Below are 14,617 nucleotides of genomic sequence, written 5' to 3'. Positions count from 1 at the left end.
GTCGTTAATCTGCGCTGCTGAATCTCGACATTAGCGAGAAATATAAGAGAAAAGAAACCGCAGGACCAACTGAACAGTTTAATCCTCATTTATCAAAACACTGCATGCCGTCGTATATATCATCATATTAATGCTGTCTACACTGTGTTCCCACAATGCAATGGGCTCAATAAAAGTGATAAAACTATAAAGGATGAGTTTGGATGAAAATTTAATGATCCCTGCACCAGGAGGAGATGCTGCTGCCGCTGCAGGCAAATAAAATATAGATAAAAAAGAGAAAACAGAAACAGAAACGTGTGAATGAACGATTCAGGATCTGAACCAGTGAAACTGAATCAGGTAAACACAATGTCAAATGTTCAACATGAAGATGTGACAACAAACAATCCACAGTTACAATATTAATCTCTTTAATTACGACTAGAAAACAAACAAAACTAGTAATTATCCCTCCATTATCCAAAGCTTTCATTTATTTCACAACGTATAACATTTTATTTAGAGGTTTTATTGGATTGGACTGGATTTACGCCTGCTGACAGGAGAAATGGAGCTCTTCTGTCGGGGAAATTATAATTATGAGACGTAACTTCTGAGGAAATTACTGAGGAATTGCAGATCTTTAAAACCAGGAAATCACACTTTTGGCTAGTTCTGGTGCTGATTTGCTTTTCCATCGCCAGTTTCAATGTGCCGAGTTGAGCCGAGCTGCAACCGACCCGCCTCCCAGCGGGCCGGTGTGACGACCCACCACTGTGACCAACCTGCAACAAGCATCATCTCCCCCTAAAAACGTTACACAACTCATGTCTGTGCAGGAAACCTGAGAGAAAGAGGTTTTAAAAGTCAGTGTTCAGCTCTCAGTTCTGCAGCTTCTGACTGAATCTCTTTAGTTTCTCGTCCTGTTTGTTCTTTCAAACATCTGCTGAGTTTCACTGTTTCATCGTGTTCACTTTCAGCTGTTACTGCTGCTGGAAACACAACGTTTCCTGTAATGCAGCTTTTCTTCGATAGCACTGCGGGGATCGAGACAAGCGTGTCATCGCTTTAAGACGAACCGTCAAGCAGGTAGCCTTGGTGGTGGAAATGCAAAATCCCGGCCGCGGCGAGTCAAACCGAGTGGAGCCGGGCCGGCAGGTGTGATGGAAAAACAGATGACACGATACGTGATCAGCAAACAAACCCGAGACCTGCAGCAACTGAAACGGACCCTACCTACCCGAGAAACAGACCCAGCTGCTCCGGTCCAACGACAGGCTGGCAATAGACTTTTTCACTTCAACTTATTACGGAGTAAAGGTTGATTTCGCAATGTAATGGCTTTTAGATTGGGTCCTTCACAACGTCGCTTTTACTCTATTTGGTCTGCCACCGGGCACAAAGTGTCCCCTGACAGTGAAGGCAGCCTGGCACCATTTCTATTTGTTTTCATGTCTCCATTAGAGACTAAATGAATGAATAAACTCTTGTTTTGTCCTGTGGAAAACGGAAGCAGTCCAGATGTCTTTGCAACAGCGATGCCGATAATAAAACCACTTGGAAACACGAGAGGGAAGTTGTTGTTTCCACTTTAACAGCTGATAAACAGGCAAACCCATGACGACCTCTTGTCAAGATATTACATTAAAACTTGTGTCAATCCTGCCTGTCAAGTTATTTTTCCCAAGAAAAAAATGGCAGCATGTTTAACGGAAGCCAAAAGTAAAGGAAGTAAAAAAAGGAAAAGGGAAAATCCCCTGATCCTGGGAGCGTCACAAAATCCTATCAAAGTTTGCTGCTACAAGGAAAAAAAGAGAAAGAAGGAGGAAGAGTGTGTGTGCTGACACAAAGAGAGAAAAGCCAAAGGGATTAAGAAACACAAAATGAAAGTAAAAACAAGATGAGAAGAAGAAAAGGGAGTGACGGAGGGAAAGAAAAGACTGGAGAGATGAGAGAGAAGAAGAGTTCCTGCTTTATATGACTCATTTTCCAGAGGAGAAGAAGAAGCAGCAGCACTCTCAGTGAGACACTCATTAAAGTGTGTGTGTGTGTGTGTGTGTGTGTGTGTGTGTGTGTGTGTGTGTGTGTGTGCGTTTGTACACGTTCGTATAATGTTTTTACATCTCTTGTTTTAACTGTGTGTGTGTGTGTGTGTGTGTGTGTGTGTGTGTATTTTTGGCTCATTAATCTGCCGTCGTCAGCTCTCTGCTGGTTTCAGCACTCAGCATCACTCACATGCAACCAGGAAACACACACACACACACACACACACACTCACACACACTCACACAGCAGAGAGTAAATGTCTGACAGCATCCTGGGGCTGAAAAAATCCTCTTAAAAGTGTGTGTGATGTGACAGAAAGCTGTGTGAACTTAACCTCTGCAGCCCTGAAGTTACTATAGACCAGAGGTAAACGGTACAGGTGTGTGTGTGTGTGTGTGTGTGTGTGTGTGTGTGTGTGTGTGTGTGTGTGTTTCCAGTGAAAACTGTGTCAACAGTGTATTTTTGTGTGTTTTTTCTTGTCTCTTCTGGGCCCAGAAAGATTCAGGGAGAAGACTTTTTTTTTTGAGAATTTGGCAGACTCACAGATTCAGGTGGTGTAGACGGTGTTTGTGTGTGTGTGTGTGTGTGTGTGTGTGTGTGTGTGTGTGTGTGTGTGTGTTGTGTTCATCCTTACTGGCGGCCTCCACCAGCTCCGGGTGCAGACTGTAGGGGATCAGCGGGTCGGGCAGATCAGCGAAGAAAGCCTTCAGCGCTCCGGCAGCAGCGTTCACCGCCACGTCCATCGCCACGAAGTCGATGCTGTGATCTACAGAGGGAGAGAGAGAGAGAGGGAGAGGGAGAGAGAGTTTGACTTTCCACCATCTGCAGCAGATTCACAAGGTCACTTTTCATGTTTTCTTCTCTTGTTTCACAGCAGCTCCAGCTACAGAACGCCTCTGCATCACAAACAGAGCAGAGAGGAAAACAGCTCCACCCAGAAGAGCTGCTGGATAACATGATCAAACTCACGCTGCTCTCGACTCTGCAGGACTCAAAACCCTCCAGTTTAAACACTCACATTCTCCTCCAGTGTGCAGAAACACATTGCCGCCTGCCTTTGGCTCTATTTATTCCTACACTGTCCCTATAATCAGTCCCAAATGACATAATTCTCTGCATGACAAACAAAGCAGAACCAATGTTAAGTACTGAGAGTTATTCATGAAAGAAAATGAGCAGACACGGGAACAACTGTTCACCGCCTGCCCGTCTCAGAGTGAATAAATAACGTGGACAGTCGGAGGATTGTTTGCAAACACTTTCAACACCTTTGCCACAAAATTTGAGGACTCAGCAGAACGAAACAGCGAGTTCTCAACGTGTGATAAACATTTCAAACCGACCGGGACCAGCAGCTCCGAACAGGCTGAGTATGATGATGATGATGATGATGATGAAGGAGCAGCAGAACAGAACCGGGTTAGTTGAGTTATTATTATTTAAGACATCAGAGGTCAACATTCTCTGTTTCCTGCTTCTTGAATGTGAATATTTTCTGTTTTTTTCCTCCTCTATGACCGTGAACTGAAAATATTTGGGTTGGGGACACAAGACATTTGAAGACGTCGTGTTGGGCTCTGGGAAACACTGATCGACATTATTTTTCAATAACTAATCGATTAATCGCAGCAGTAAATGTTGGTCGCACCCTCGGTGTGCTGCCGTGTTGTTTTCTGTGATGTGGCATGAGGAGACTCATAGTTCAGCTTCGTCCTGCAGCCATGGTGTCGCAAGATGATGAATAAATGAACTTCAGGCAGAACTGAGTGACGGTCGGTGCTGGAGGAGCCCAGTGTGAGACGTTTAAAGGTACCAACTCACAGAAAATATTAGAAAGAAGCTTTGTATCTTTTACATATCATGTTCTTGTTCTACACATTTGGTCCCACAGATAAATAAATCATCTTAAACTGGGCTGAGGCATCAGAGTCTGTCTTTTATCTTTGCAGTCTAAATGATCGTCGAACAACACAGCACACACGCTTCATACAATAAAAATCTTCTCCTCAAGGCACCACAACAGAACCCACTCTGGGAAGGACCGTCACAGAGGGATGTAACGTCTCTGTGAATCTCTGCAGACTTTCTTTTAACCAAAATGTTTGAATTATTCAATTATTAAAGTGGAAACAGACGCCGCTGTCAGAAAGACAAACAGATCGCTCGCCGTGTTCCCTCGAGTAACGACTGCAAACCAACAACAGGACAACATTGAGTTTATTTGTTCATAATGGCGCCGCAGATTGAAGCGGTACCAGGCCGACTGGATCGCGCCCAGTGACACAGAACAGCATCGTGAAAGTTTATCGGGAACCAATCAAAACAATTAACATTTACCATCTTTAACATCGGGATCTGATGTAGATGTTCACATCTGTGTACTGACGCCTGCGGGACCATTATTAACCTGCGTCTCAGACCCGAGTCTTGATATTTCCTGGGTCAATGCTTCAGTTTAAAAGGATTTCAAAGAGCTTGTGAGTATTTGTGTTGCAGCAGCGAGGCTCACAGCTGAGCTTTGTGTCCGAGCAGCCGAACAGAGCTGCTCTCTGATTGCAGCTAACAGAGGTTATCATCAGTCTGTCTGCAGGCACAGAGGCCCGAGTGTTTCTCTGACTGAGCCCGAACAGAACGCACGTCCACTTCAAACAACCGGTTTACTGCTCTGTTATTCCTGTCGAGAGCGGAGGGAGGCTCCGGTTTGATTTCATGTTGTAGCCGAGCAGGTCGGGTCATCTGATGATCAGACTGATGTCAGCTCTGCCATTAACCCCCCCGAGTACAAATACTGCGCAATGACGGCTTATAATGGAAAAAAACAAATCGCACATCGGTCACCAGAGACTCGGGATGAAGCTGAAATATATATCACTTCCTGTTTTGACACTGGAACGGCCAATAGATGACGGGAAGGAGGAGAGAGAGGGAGAAAGAAAGAGGACAGAGCCCCGAGGTAACACGACAGCTGTCACACTGAATCTGAAAGGCTGCCAACACACACACACACACACACACACACACACACACCGTGGAAATACTCTCAAGGAAATAAAGAGATTGGAGGGAGGCCGAGAGGAGAGGAGAGAGATTTAAACAACAGGAAATGCACAAATAAAAGGAGGACAGAGGAGGGAGGAGCCGGAAAGAAGGAAAGAGGGACACGACTAAAGACGAGAGGAGGAGAGAAGAAGAGGAAAGAGGAGGAGAAGCTGTCGTTTAATGAAGTGTTTTTAATAAAACAGCCAACAAATGCTGCTTCAGCCCAAACCGTTAATGAAGCAGAACCACGGTGACCTCCGAGTCTCCACTCTGCAGCTCCCCGAGCAAATATATTCAAACCATCTCCATAAAGAAACGTCCAGAAGCAGCCGGCAGCTAACAGCCCACCAGCCTCTCTCACTGACAGAGGAGCTAATTGGCTGTAATGGTGCTTTTCACACAGACACGACCGAAGCTGCACAGAAATATGAAACTAAAGGACAGCAGCTGTAATCTCTCTGACAGAGCGATCCGTGTTTGATTTGTTTTCTGGGACGATTTATCAGATATTTGTTAAAGACGCCATTCGGTGACATTTAGTTGACAGCAGAGACACCTGAGCTGACTGACTGGAGCCAGAAACACAAGCGACATCACCACATGTTTTTTTGTAAACGGTTCGTCAGTTTAACCCTGAGCAGCTTTTTATCTCAGTTTCCTTATTTACAGCGATATATCACGAGTCGCAGCAGAGGAGGAACTTCTGGCACAACTTCACCTACTTCTGAAGAGCGTGGGCGACGGGCGAGATGCCGAGGAGAGAAACTCCAGCGACTCTGAAGATTGAATTTATGTATTTTCATATTTATATAAAGGGTCTTTGTTTCGTGCTCTGATGACTTTGATGCTCGTCCCACTAAAACTATATTTTCAGGAACACTTGGCCCATTTTAGAAAAATATCGTAGGTTCTTCATGCTGCAGGACAGTTTCATGGAAAGAACTCAAAGAACTTTGAAATAGTTTTTAATCTTTTCTTGCAGGACCACGTTCTCAACACAAATATCTGCATGTGATCTATGCAGAGTCTAGTGTTGTCCCTGGAGCATCGTAATTAATGCTAAAACATGGTTAATCATGGCTTGAACACACCGCAAAGATTACAGCGAGCGGCCGACGAGCTTGTACGTTCTGCGCCTGCGTGAGAAGAAATACCTCTCAGCATGATGTGGCCGCTCTCGCTCATAAGGCAGCTACTGATGGAGAATATGTCTGACAACAAGTTTAAAGTTTCACTGGAGGAAATAAGCAGAAACTGCACTGAATAGGTGAAGTCTGTTCTGTTTCCGCTTCTCTTTTCTGCACTGATCCCCGATCGCAATGATTTCTCTCACCAACGAGCTGGCACCAATTCTACACGCTGAATCGGCCAAAAATCCTCCGACAAGGGTTGTCTAGTGCCAGCGGAGCGGGACACACTGCTCTGACAATGCCCGACAGCTGACAGTCGGGGGCCTCTGGGTGTGTACGACCATAGTGAAGGTACATTCAGAGCCTCAGTCTGGAAGTTCATTTTTGTTACTTCTTTTTCTTTTCTTCTTCCTTTTGCCACTAACTTCCCACCAACAAAGACTTGGATGTAGATTTGGAACGAGGGCAGTAACAGAGTCAGTAAGTTCGCTCTGGGCTTTTCACCGTGAGTCCAGTTGTTTTAATGTATTTTGCACCATTAACAGTCACGATGCATCAGGATACTCTCAGTTTACACTGAAACCAACTTTAACACACAATTATCACTGGATGACTTCTGATACTAAAGAACATCTAGTTTCTAAATGTATTTACGTTTTATTATCTGAAGAAGACAGAAAGGAAAAGATCGTACGACGTCTGCATGTTTCAGTCTGACTGATTCACGACACTGAGAAGAAGGTGCAGCATTTTTTTAGACGCATTTAAAGGTATATTTTTATTATTCAAAGGGGAAAACACTCATCATATTTCAGCTGTTGACATCTGAGGCGTCTATTAATCTGAACAGTCATGACACAAATTGATTAACTACAATAAAAGAGGAAATAACGCGATCGATAATCAGAGTGGGACTCCCTCTTTCAGCGGCTGGCTGTAAACTGCCTGGCACTGCCGACCGTGAGCTGTTGATTTCTGCCTGTGGTGACTTTATTTATTCTAACAGCCCGTCTGGCAGCTCACCAGCCCTCGTGTGCAGGTTCGACGCCGCTCCGCGGGGCCATGTGTTTCTCTTTAAGCACTTCTGCTGCGTGGTCAGATTTGGAATCAGTTTTCTCTCTGCGGGTTGAATTTACTGCACACATCACACAAACCCTCCTCGATTGGTAACACGTTTCCAAAGAAACTCCTGAGTTCCTCAAACGTTCGTGGGAAAATAATTCAGAATCACGATCTGTAAGAAAATAATGAGAGCCAGCGGCGTCTGCGCTTTGAAACTCCTCTTACACTTCAGGTAGCTGAGTGTGTGTTTATGAGGTTGTGTGACTCCGTGCAGGTGTGTGTGTTTGTTTTTACCTTGATCAAACTGTTTCTGGATGTTGTCCTGGTCCGTCTTGTTCCCGCTGACGCGATACAGGCCTTCTGTCGTCAGACCTGCAAACACAAACACACCTCGGATCAGAAACAGCTCCGACTGGAACTTACACAGAAACTGCTGAAGTCAAACAGACGGGCCGACAGGAGCTGTGTAATTGCTTTCAGATAATGTGGTTTTCTGTGACCGCACAGTGAGATGTTTTCGGGGATAAAGGTTAGAAACTTTCATGCCACGAATTCCCGAAGTTTCCCAGAACTTTTTCTTTCGAGGTTTAACAGCCTCTGACACAGTATCCACCGCTCGCATCACTAACTTAGGCTTTTTCTCATTAAAGTCTCGATAATTTCTGGTTTCCTGTAAGTTGGCGTCATCGGTTTACTTTGAGGGTCAGAAAAACAGATGCAGCACAGATGAAAACATGAATCAGTAAATAAACAAAGTGATACTTAAGAAGGATTACTCTTCTAAACTCTGGGTCGAGTTATGGATCAAAAACAACACATCAACATCACAATCACTGAATAATGGAGGAAAGTAGAGAGCAAATCTTTATGTAGATCAAAAAAATCAGCTTCTAATTATCAACGAAAGGTGAAGAAAGCAGCAGAGAAGAGAAGTTCAGTGAGCAGGTAAAGATGGAGGAAAAGCAGCACTCAGCTGAATATTTGTCTCATTTTGTTTTTCATTTAATGGAAAAATATTTCACAATCTAAGATTTCAAGTTTGTTTTTTCAACTCGTGGATATTTGAATAGTTTTCAGCCTTTAATATGACACATTTGGGACCATCTGCATCTCACACTTCACTTTAGGTTTTATTCTTCTGTTTGCTTCGATCAACATTCTGATTTATTATTATATTCTGCCTCGTGTTTCTTTTATATCTTCCTTTTTATTGTATTCAAGCAGAATTGGTTGGCAATCATTTATGAGTCATCAACAATATCTGTTGTTATTTCTTTATACTTCATAATATGTGTGGACTAATAAATAAAGTAAATACTGTACTGTGAGTCCGGTAGGTGCATAAGCTCTCTAAGCTTCAGCCTACAGCTTTTCGGTCGTTGCTATAATCTGTTTCAGATATTATGTTGTGTCTCATTCTAGGTTTCAGTTTGACATTATTGTTTTTAAGGGAAATGTGTTACTTTCACCCTTATTTAAGCTGAAATCTTCATTGTAGCTGCAAAGCTAAAACCATTTTCATGTTTGAAGTGGGTGCACGAGCTCGACCACACGTAAATAAAGTCTTTTCAAATCAGTTTGGGATCTGAGGGCTTCTGGAGATTGTTTTTTTGATTGTGTTTTCCATTTTTAAATCAAGTCTCCAGCTGCTTCAGTTGTTTAGCAGAATGCTGCGACGCTGTTTTACAGTGAAGCTCCAGAAATGTTTTGTGGGCTACGAGACTTCACCTGACTTTCATCAGCATGGAGGGAGGAGATGATGACTCCATAAATCTGATTCGAAATCCTCAAAAAGATGCTCCTTGTGCAGAACTTGCCTTTGAAAAATCATGTTTTCAGTTTTCTTCAGTATCAAAGGAATCCAGTGATGGTTGTCTGCACATCCACAGGTTCACTGCAAACAGGAAGTGCTAAGAGCTAATACGGCAAAGTTTAAATGGCATTTTGAATTTTGTTAATTTTTTTTGGTCCCCAGCTCCTTCAGCTGTTTAGCAGAACGCTGTTAAAATGTTTGGACGATGAAACTTCGCCTGACTTTCCATCAGCATGGCAGTGAGGAGATTGGAGACTTTTGGGTGAACTTTTCCTTTATAAATATAGCAGTTATTGTACTGTGAGTCAGGTAGGCGTGATAAGCTCTCTAAGCTTCAGCCTACACCTTTTCGGTCATTGCTATAATCTGTTTCTGAGTCTTATTTTGTGTCTGTTTAAACACTCGGGTGTATTATGTTCCTCCGCTTTAACTTATTGGATTAAATGTCAACGATTTCTATTCTTCGTCAACGTGTATGACGCCAGAATCTTCTCCAAGACGTAGCTGTGATTTGCCTGAAGAACGTTTAAGTTTGTCCAACATGTTGTGGTTAAAATCACTCATGATTCAGAAGATATTTCAACCTTAAGCTACAGACAGTATGTGCAACAGTTGTTTAGAGCAACAACAACAGTAACAGACAAACAGGAAGTCAACAAATGATCCTGAGCCTTCAGCCGCTCTCAGAGCAGCTTCTGTTCGCGTCTCCGACCGTAAAAACATCTCAGCCAGCTGGCAGCTGACAGCTGATCTCAGACCAGCACATATGGAGACAGAGTGTCTTAATTAGAGCTATAATGTGCGTTCAGGCTGCAGGGATGAACACAACACACACGCAGACAGACACACACACACACGCACACACAATCCATACAGGTTCTGCTCTGTCGCTGCTGCAAGGTCATCCACACTGCAGTATACATGCCTGTGCTGTGTGTGTTGTCTCTGCAGAGGCAGTTAAGCAGAGACAGTATTATGTAAATTCAGCTTTAATGGATTCAACTAAATCATGTCAAGTGTGAGAAACTGTGGGAGTGTGTGTGTGTGTGTGTGTTCATCTGTGTATATTAGTGTCTCCCTGTGTGTTTTGAATGTGTGTGTGTTGACTCAGGTGTGTGACAGAACACTTCGTCTCTTAAAGTTAACAGAAATCTGAGGAAAGCAGCATTTTTTTCTTGCTAAATGAGTCTAATCAGCAGCCCACTCAGCCCAATTTGTGTGTGTGTGCATGTGTGTGTGTGTGCATGTGTGTTGTGGCAGCGTCTCACACAGTCAGCAGAAGCAGCTCAGAAAACAGAGTGGGTGGAAAAGCCTTTAATATGTTGCACTGCTGTGTATTTAATATGCTCAGATTACTATATTTGCGAGGACTGACAGTGAACACGCCGAAGCGTCGACCTTCAGCCCGATGACACACCGATATCACGTAAATTACACGGTGGAGAAAAACGCCTTGTTCAAACATGTGAACTCATCCGAAGCCTCTGAGTCACGGCCGTGCGACTTTAAACTCCGGTTCTGTTTCCTCACGTCGAGTTAACTTGGCGATGAGACCTCAGAGTTTCGATGTCTCACAGAAAACTGAACATCGAGACGTCGAGCAGAAAAACCACAAAAACATCCACGAGGAGCTGGTTCCTGAGGAGGAATTTTAATGATCGAGAACACAAAACAAATGAGAAAGGCTCAGATTTTAATGTGTGCTTGGCAGTTTTTTGTTCCTGGAATATTTACTGAGGTTAGACCGAAACTTTTAATTTAGTTTTTCTGCCGTTATTTTTATATTATTCTATTTTTGTCTTGTTTTTCCATTTTTATCATCCAGTCACTGTTTTTTCCCTCTGCTTGTGACTCTTTGAGAAAATGTCCTCGCTGAGGGATAAATAAAGTCTTTTCTTTTCTATACTAACATTAAATATTCAGACTTTAAATCTGAATTATCAGAAACACATGCAGACGTATATCTTTCCTGTCTTTTCATTGGGATTGTCTTCAATTTTGTGCATCACGCACAACACAACGCAATAAGCAGTAAAGACCATAAAGATGCCAGTTACCAAAATATTATTTTGCTTTTAAGAACGTTAAATGAAATGCAGTGCAGCTGTCCTCTATAATACCACTTTCACACAAACCCACAAACACTCACTAACATCTGGCTTTTGTCTTCAAAGATCAAGGGAACAATCATCATTTATTCCCAATTAAACGACCCTGCAGTAGTCGGGGATGTTTATCGGCTCCAGCAGTGATGGAAACATGATATCTGGGCGGACACGCTCATTTTCACCGGTGCTATTCTATAACACGCGTTGACGTTAAGGATGGCGGTGCCTTAAACGTTTCTATCCGTCTCTGTTGAAACAGCACTCGAACTTTGTTCAATCAGTGTTGAGTTTGAAACAGAGACTGAAGTAAAAGTTATTAAAAAAGTAGCCACGTTCACTGTGAGTCCAGCTGCCTGGTCGGTACTGAGCATGTGCAACTTACAACAACAAAGATGAGAAAGAAGCACATCAAAACATGACCAACATAAAAAAGTTTTCTTGTTTTCTTTTGTTTGTAGACCAAAGATAAATCAGTTATTCTGTTTTTCTTTGTATGGAGAAAGAGCTGGCTTATATGAACCTCACAATAAAGTGTGATCTAATCTAATAAACTATTCTGACGCATTAGATGAAAAGTTTGTAGTTAATTATTGTCAGAATTCGTGAATGGACACTTGAACTTCTTGCCAAGTTTCCTACCTCTTGTAAACAACTCACTTCCAGCGGTATGACATCAAAGTCCGACTGATACGTCGTTACAAATTCACATTTCAACCTGTTTCATCACATCAAAATGCCTTTCTCTTCACGACCAGCAGCCCATTGTTTAAAGCTGTAGATCGACCCTTCACTGACCCGCTTCAATGGGAAACACATCACATTAAGGAAGTAATGTTCTTTTGATTATTAAAACAGTCACCTGGCATACGTTGGTCTATAAAATCAGCTGATAACTATCAGGAAACAAACGTTTTATGTGTAAAGCAAATTATTTTTCACGATTTCCTTCGTAGTAATAGCCCGGCCGATGAGCAGTTACGTCATTCAGGTGGCTCATTTTTACGATTCTTCCACGTGTCCTGAACGCAGCATCGCTCATTCACCTGTGACTTTAACCTGACCCGTCCAAACGAAATGTCACCGCCCTGAACATCTCTGTGTCCCCGTGAGGACATTTGATTCTCAACAGGATGTGCACACACACACACACAGACCAACACACACACAGACACACAAATGCGCACACACACACACACACACACACACACACACACACACCGTAAACCTGAGGGGAAGGAAGTTAACAGTGCAGCTCATGTTTGCATGTTGAGATCTGATAAGATTCATCCTGCTGTGATGTGATCTAATATCCTGATGCACGCACACACACACACACACACACACACACACACACACACACACACACACTTCCTCTCATCACTCTCTCTCTCTCTCTCTCTCACCATCTCTATCTGTCCATCACTTTCTTATCTCCAAACTCTTTCTATCTCTCTCTCTCTACCTGTCTCTCTCTCTCTCCTCCCATTGGCCACTTGCAGCCGTTATTTTATTGTCGTGACAACCATCTGCCGTGGGAGGGGACAGGAAGCCAGTTCAATGAGTGAAAGTCAATCATTGGCTATTTTTAACTCTTATTTTGCCAGGCAGGGACACACGAGCCTGATTTTCCATCACATCTGCCGGCCTGGCTCTGCTCGGTTTGACTGCAGTGGCCACTGACTGCTCGGCCACCGCAGTGACCCACCGAACGTTACGACTGCTCAGTTTGGGGCTTATTTAAAAAAAGCAATTTTAATCTCTACCTGCAGATAAAAGTTTCATAAACTTTACAGTGTGTATGGTTATAATTATGCTGCATAACTGCGACCGAACTCAATAAAGATTTTGGACTATATTAACAAACGTCTTGTGTGATTTTCTGCATCGTCAAAAAAAACCAACCACATTCAAAGTTTCCAATGGAGAGTTGATGCGTTGAATAATGGAACAAAGATGCACAGAAAATAAATAACTCCTACACTGTTCAACACACACAGAGAGCGACTGTTGTGAGAACTGCAAACAGTGTTGTTGCCCCGAGGAAAAGATCCAAACACACTTTTAAAACAGTCTCTGCTGCTGTTCAGGGATTCATTCAAAGAGACTGGAAGCTGGCAGCAGAACTGTACTGCTGTTTATCATCACTGTGTAGGGTGACCTTTGACCTCAGCTGTTTGATAGTGACTCAGACTGAGGTGTTTACTCGTCTTTATAAATAGAGCACAAACCTCCGAGTGTTGAACACGTTATTCCCATTGAGATAATGACTTTAAAGTGTTGACATGACACCGAGATAACCAGATTTGAGATAATGCAGCTCAACACGTAAACACGGTCTGTGTGTTTACAGCAGGCCGTCTACCTCCACACAGGAACAGGAAGCCATTTTTAACAAGATCTAAGAGTTATCAAGTCGACAGTGTTTTCTTCACATCACGTGTTCACCTGCCATTGTACCGTGTCCTTGTTGGATCGCACTAATACAAAGCCTGATATATGTCATTCCTCTGAGCTGCAGAGCTCCATTGTTGTCCACAAACTATTAAAAACACATCAGTGAGTCACACACGCTGCGGTTTATTTTGATTCAATCCCACATACGCCATTCTGCCGCCACGAATACTCACTGGGGCTCCTAATGTGCATGCCAAAATAATTCCTCTTGTTTGTTTTAAGAAAAAACTGGGACTTTTAAAGGGCAACTCCACCAGCTTTCCACAGTAAAACCACTCACTGGTTACGTTGTAATGTGGGGAATGTAGAAGCAGCTACAGCTGATGTAGCCTCCTGGAGAAGACAGCATCCATAACTTTTTTTGAGAAGGTTCGATCAGTGTTAGCTTGTTGAAGGAGCTGACATCAATTTTATCTGGTTGGCTGAGTTAACATCTATGTTAGCCTGTTGGAGAAGTTAACACTGATAGCCTGTTAGCTTTACATTTTCTGGACCAACCGCCTCCACCAACACGCATCGAAGCTAACACTGACCGTCTGTCTTCCGGTACGTGTCGTTCAACCAGAACCAAGGATGCTATTAAAGCTAATATACTATTATTTGTAGGTTCCCTGACCAGAACCAGCATTTTACATGTTAGCAGGGCGTTAATCGTGTTTATTAGAGCAACTGGTTTCTGTTCCCTCAGAATAGTACGTGCATCGTTCAATCATGAAGATCTAAGTTAGTGAGTTTATCGTATGCGCATCAGTTATTATCTGATGTGTCAACTATCATCATAATAATCTCGTTAAAACTGTAGTCGGGGATTTTTTAAGGTAACATAAGAGGTCTGAGATATGACAGGACACAGCTACGGGTTCAGGGATTGCTTCTGTAGCAGGAAGACAGGATTTTTCCTGTTGGAAATTGAAACTTTAGATGGGACAAGCGACATGGGAATGTTTCTGTGATGAGGCTCCAGGGTTGCAGGAAATCTGACA

At 43.0% G+C, this 14,617-nt stretch overlaps 1 protein-coding gene across 1 annotated transcript in view; it reads right to left on the bottom strand.

Moving 5' to 3' along the window:
- The window catches only part of arhgap5 (Rho GTPase activating protein 5), a 56,352-nt gene that overhangs the window by 9,563 nt on the left and 32,172 nt on the right, over positions 1–14,617 (bottom strand). The window contains exons 4-5 of the mRNA XM_084381541.1: positions 7,554–7,631; positions 2,663–2,794 (exon numbers count right to left, since the gene is read on the bottom strand). Of these exons, the coding sequence (XP_084237667.1) occupies positions 2,663–2,794; positions 7,554–7,631 (210 nt within the window). The remainder of the gene's footprint in view (positions 1–2,662; positions 2,795–7,553; positions 7,632–14,617) is intronic.

Source organism: Pagrus pagrus (assembly GCF_965226575.1).
Source record: "Pagrus pagrus genome assembly, chromosome: 18".
Lineage (NCBI taxonomy): Eukaryota > Metazoa > Chordata > Actinopteri > Spariformes > Sparidae > Pagrus > Pagrus pagrus.
Note: the sequence above shows the minus strand (reverse complement) of the source record. Positions and strands in the feature narration are given on the sequence as shown.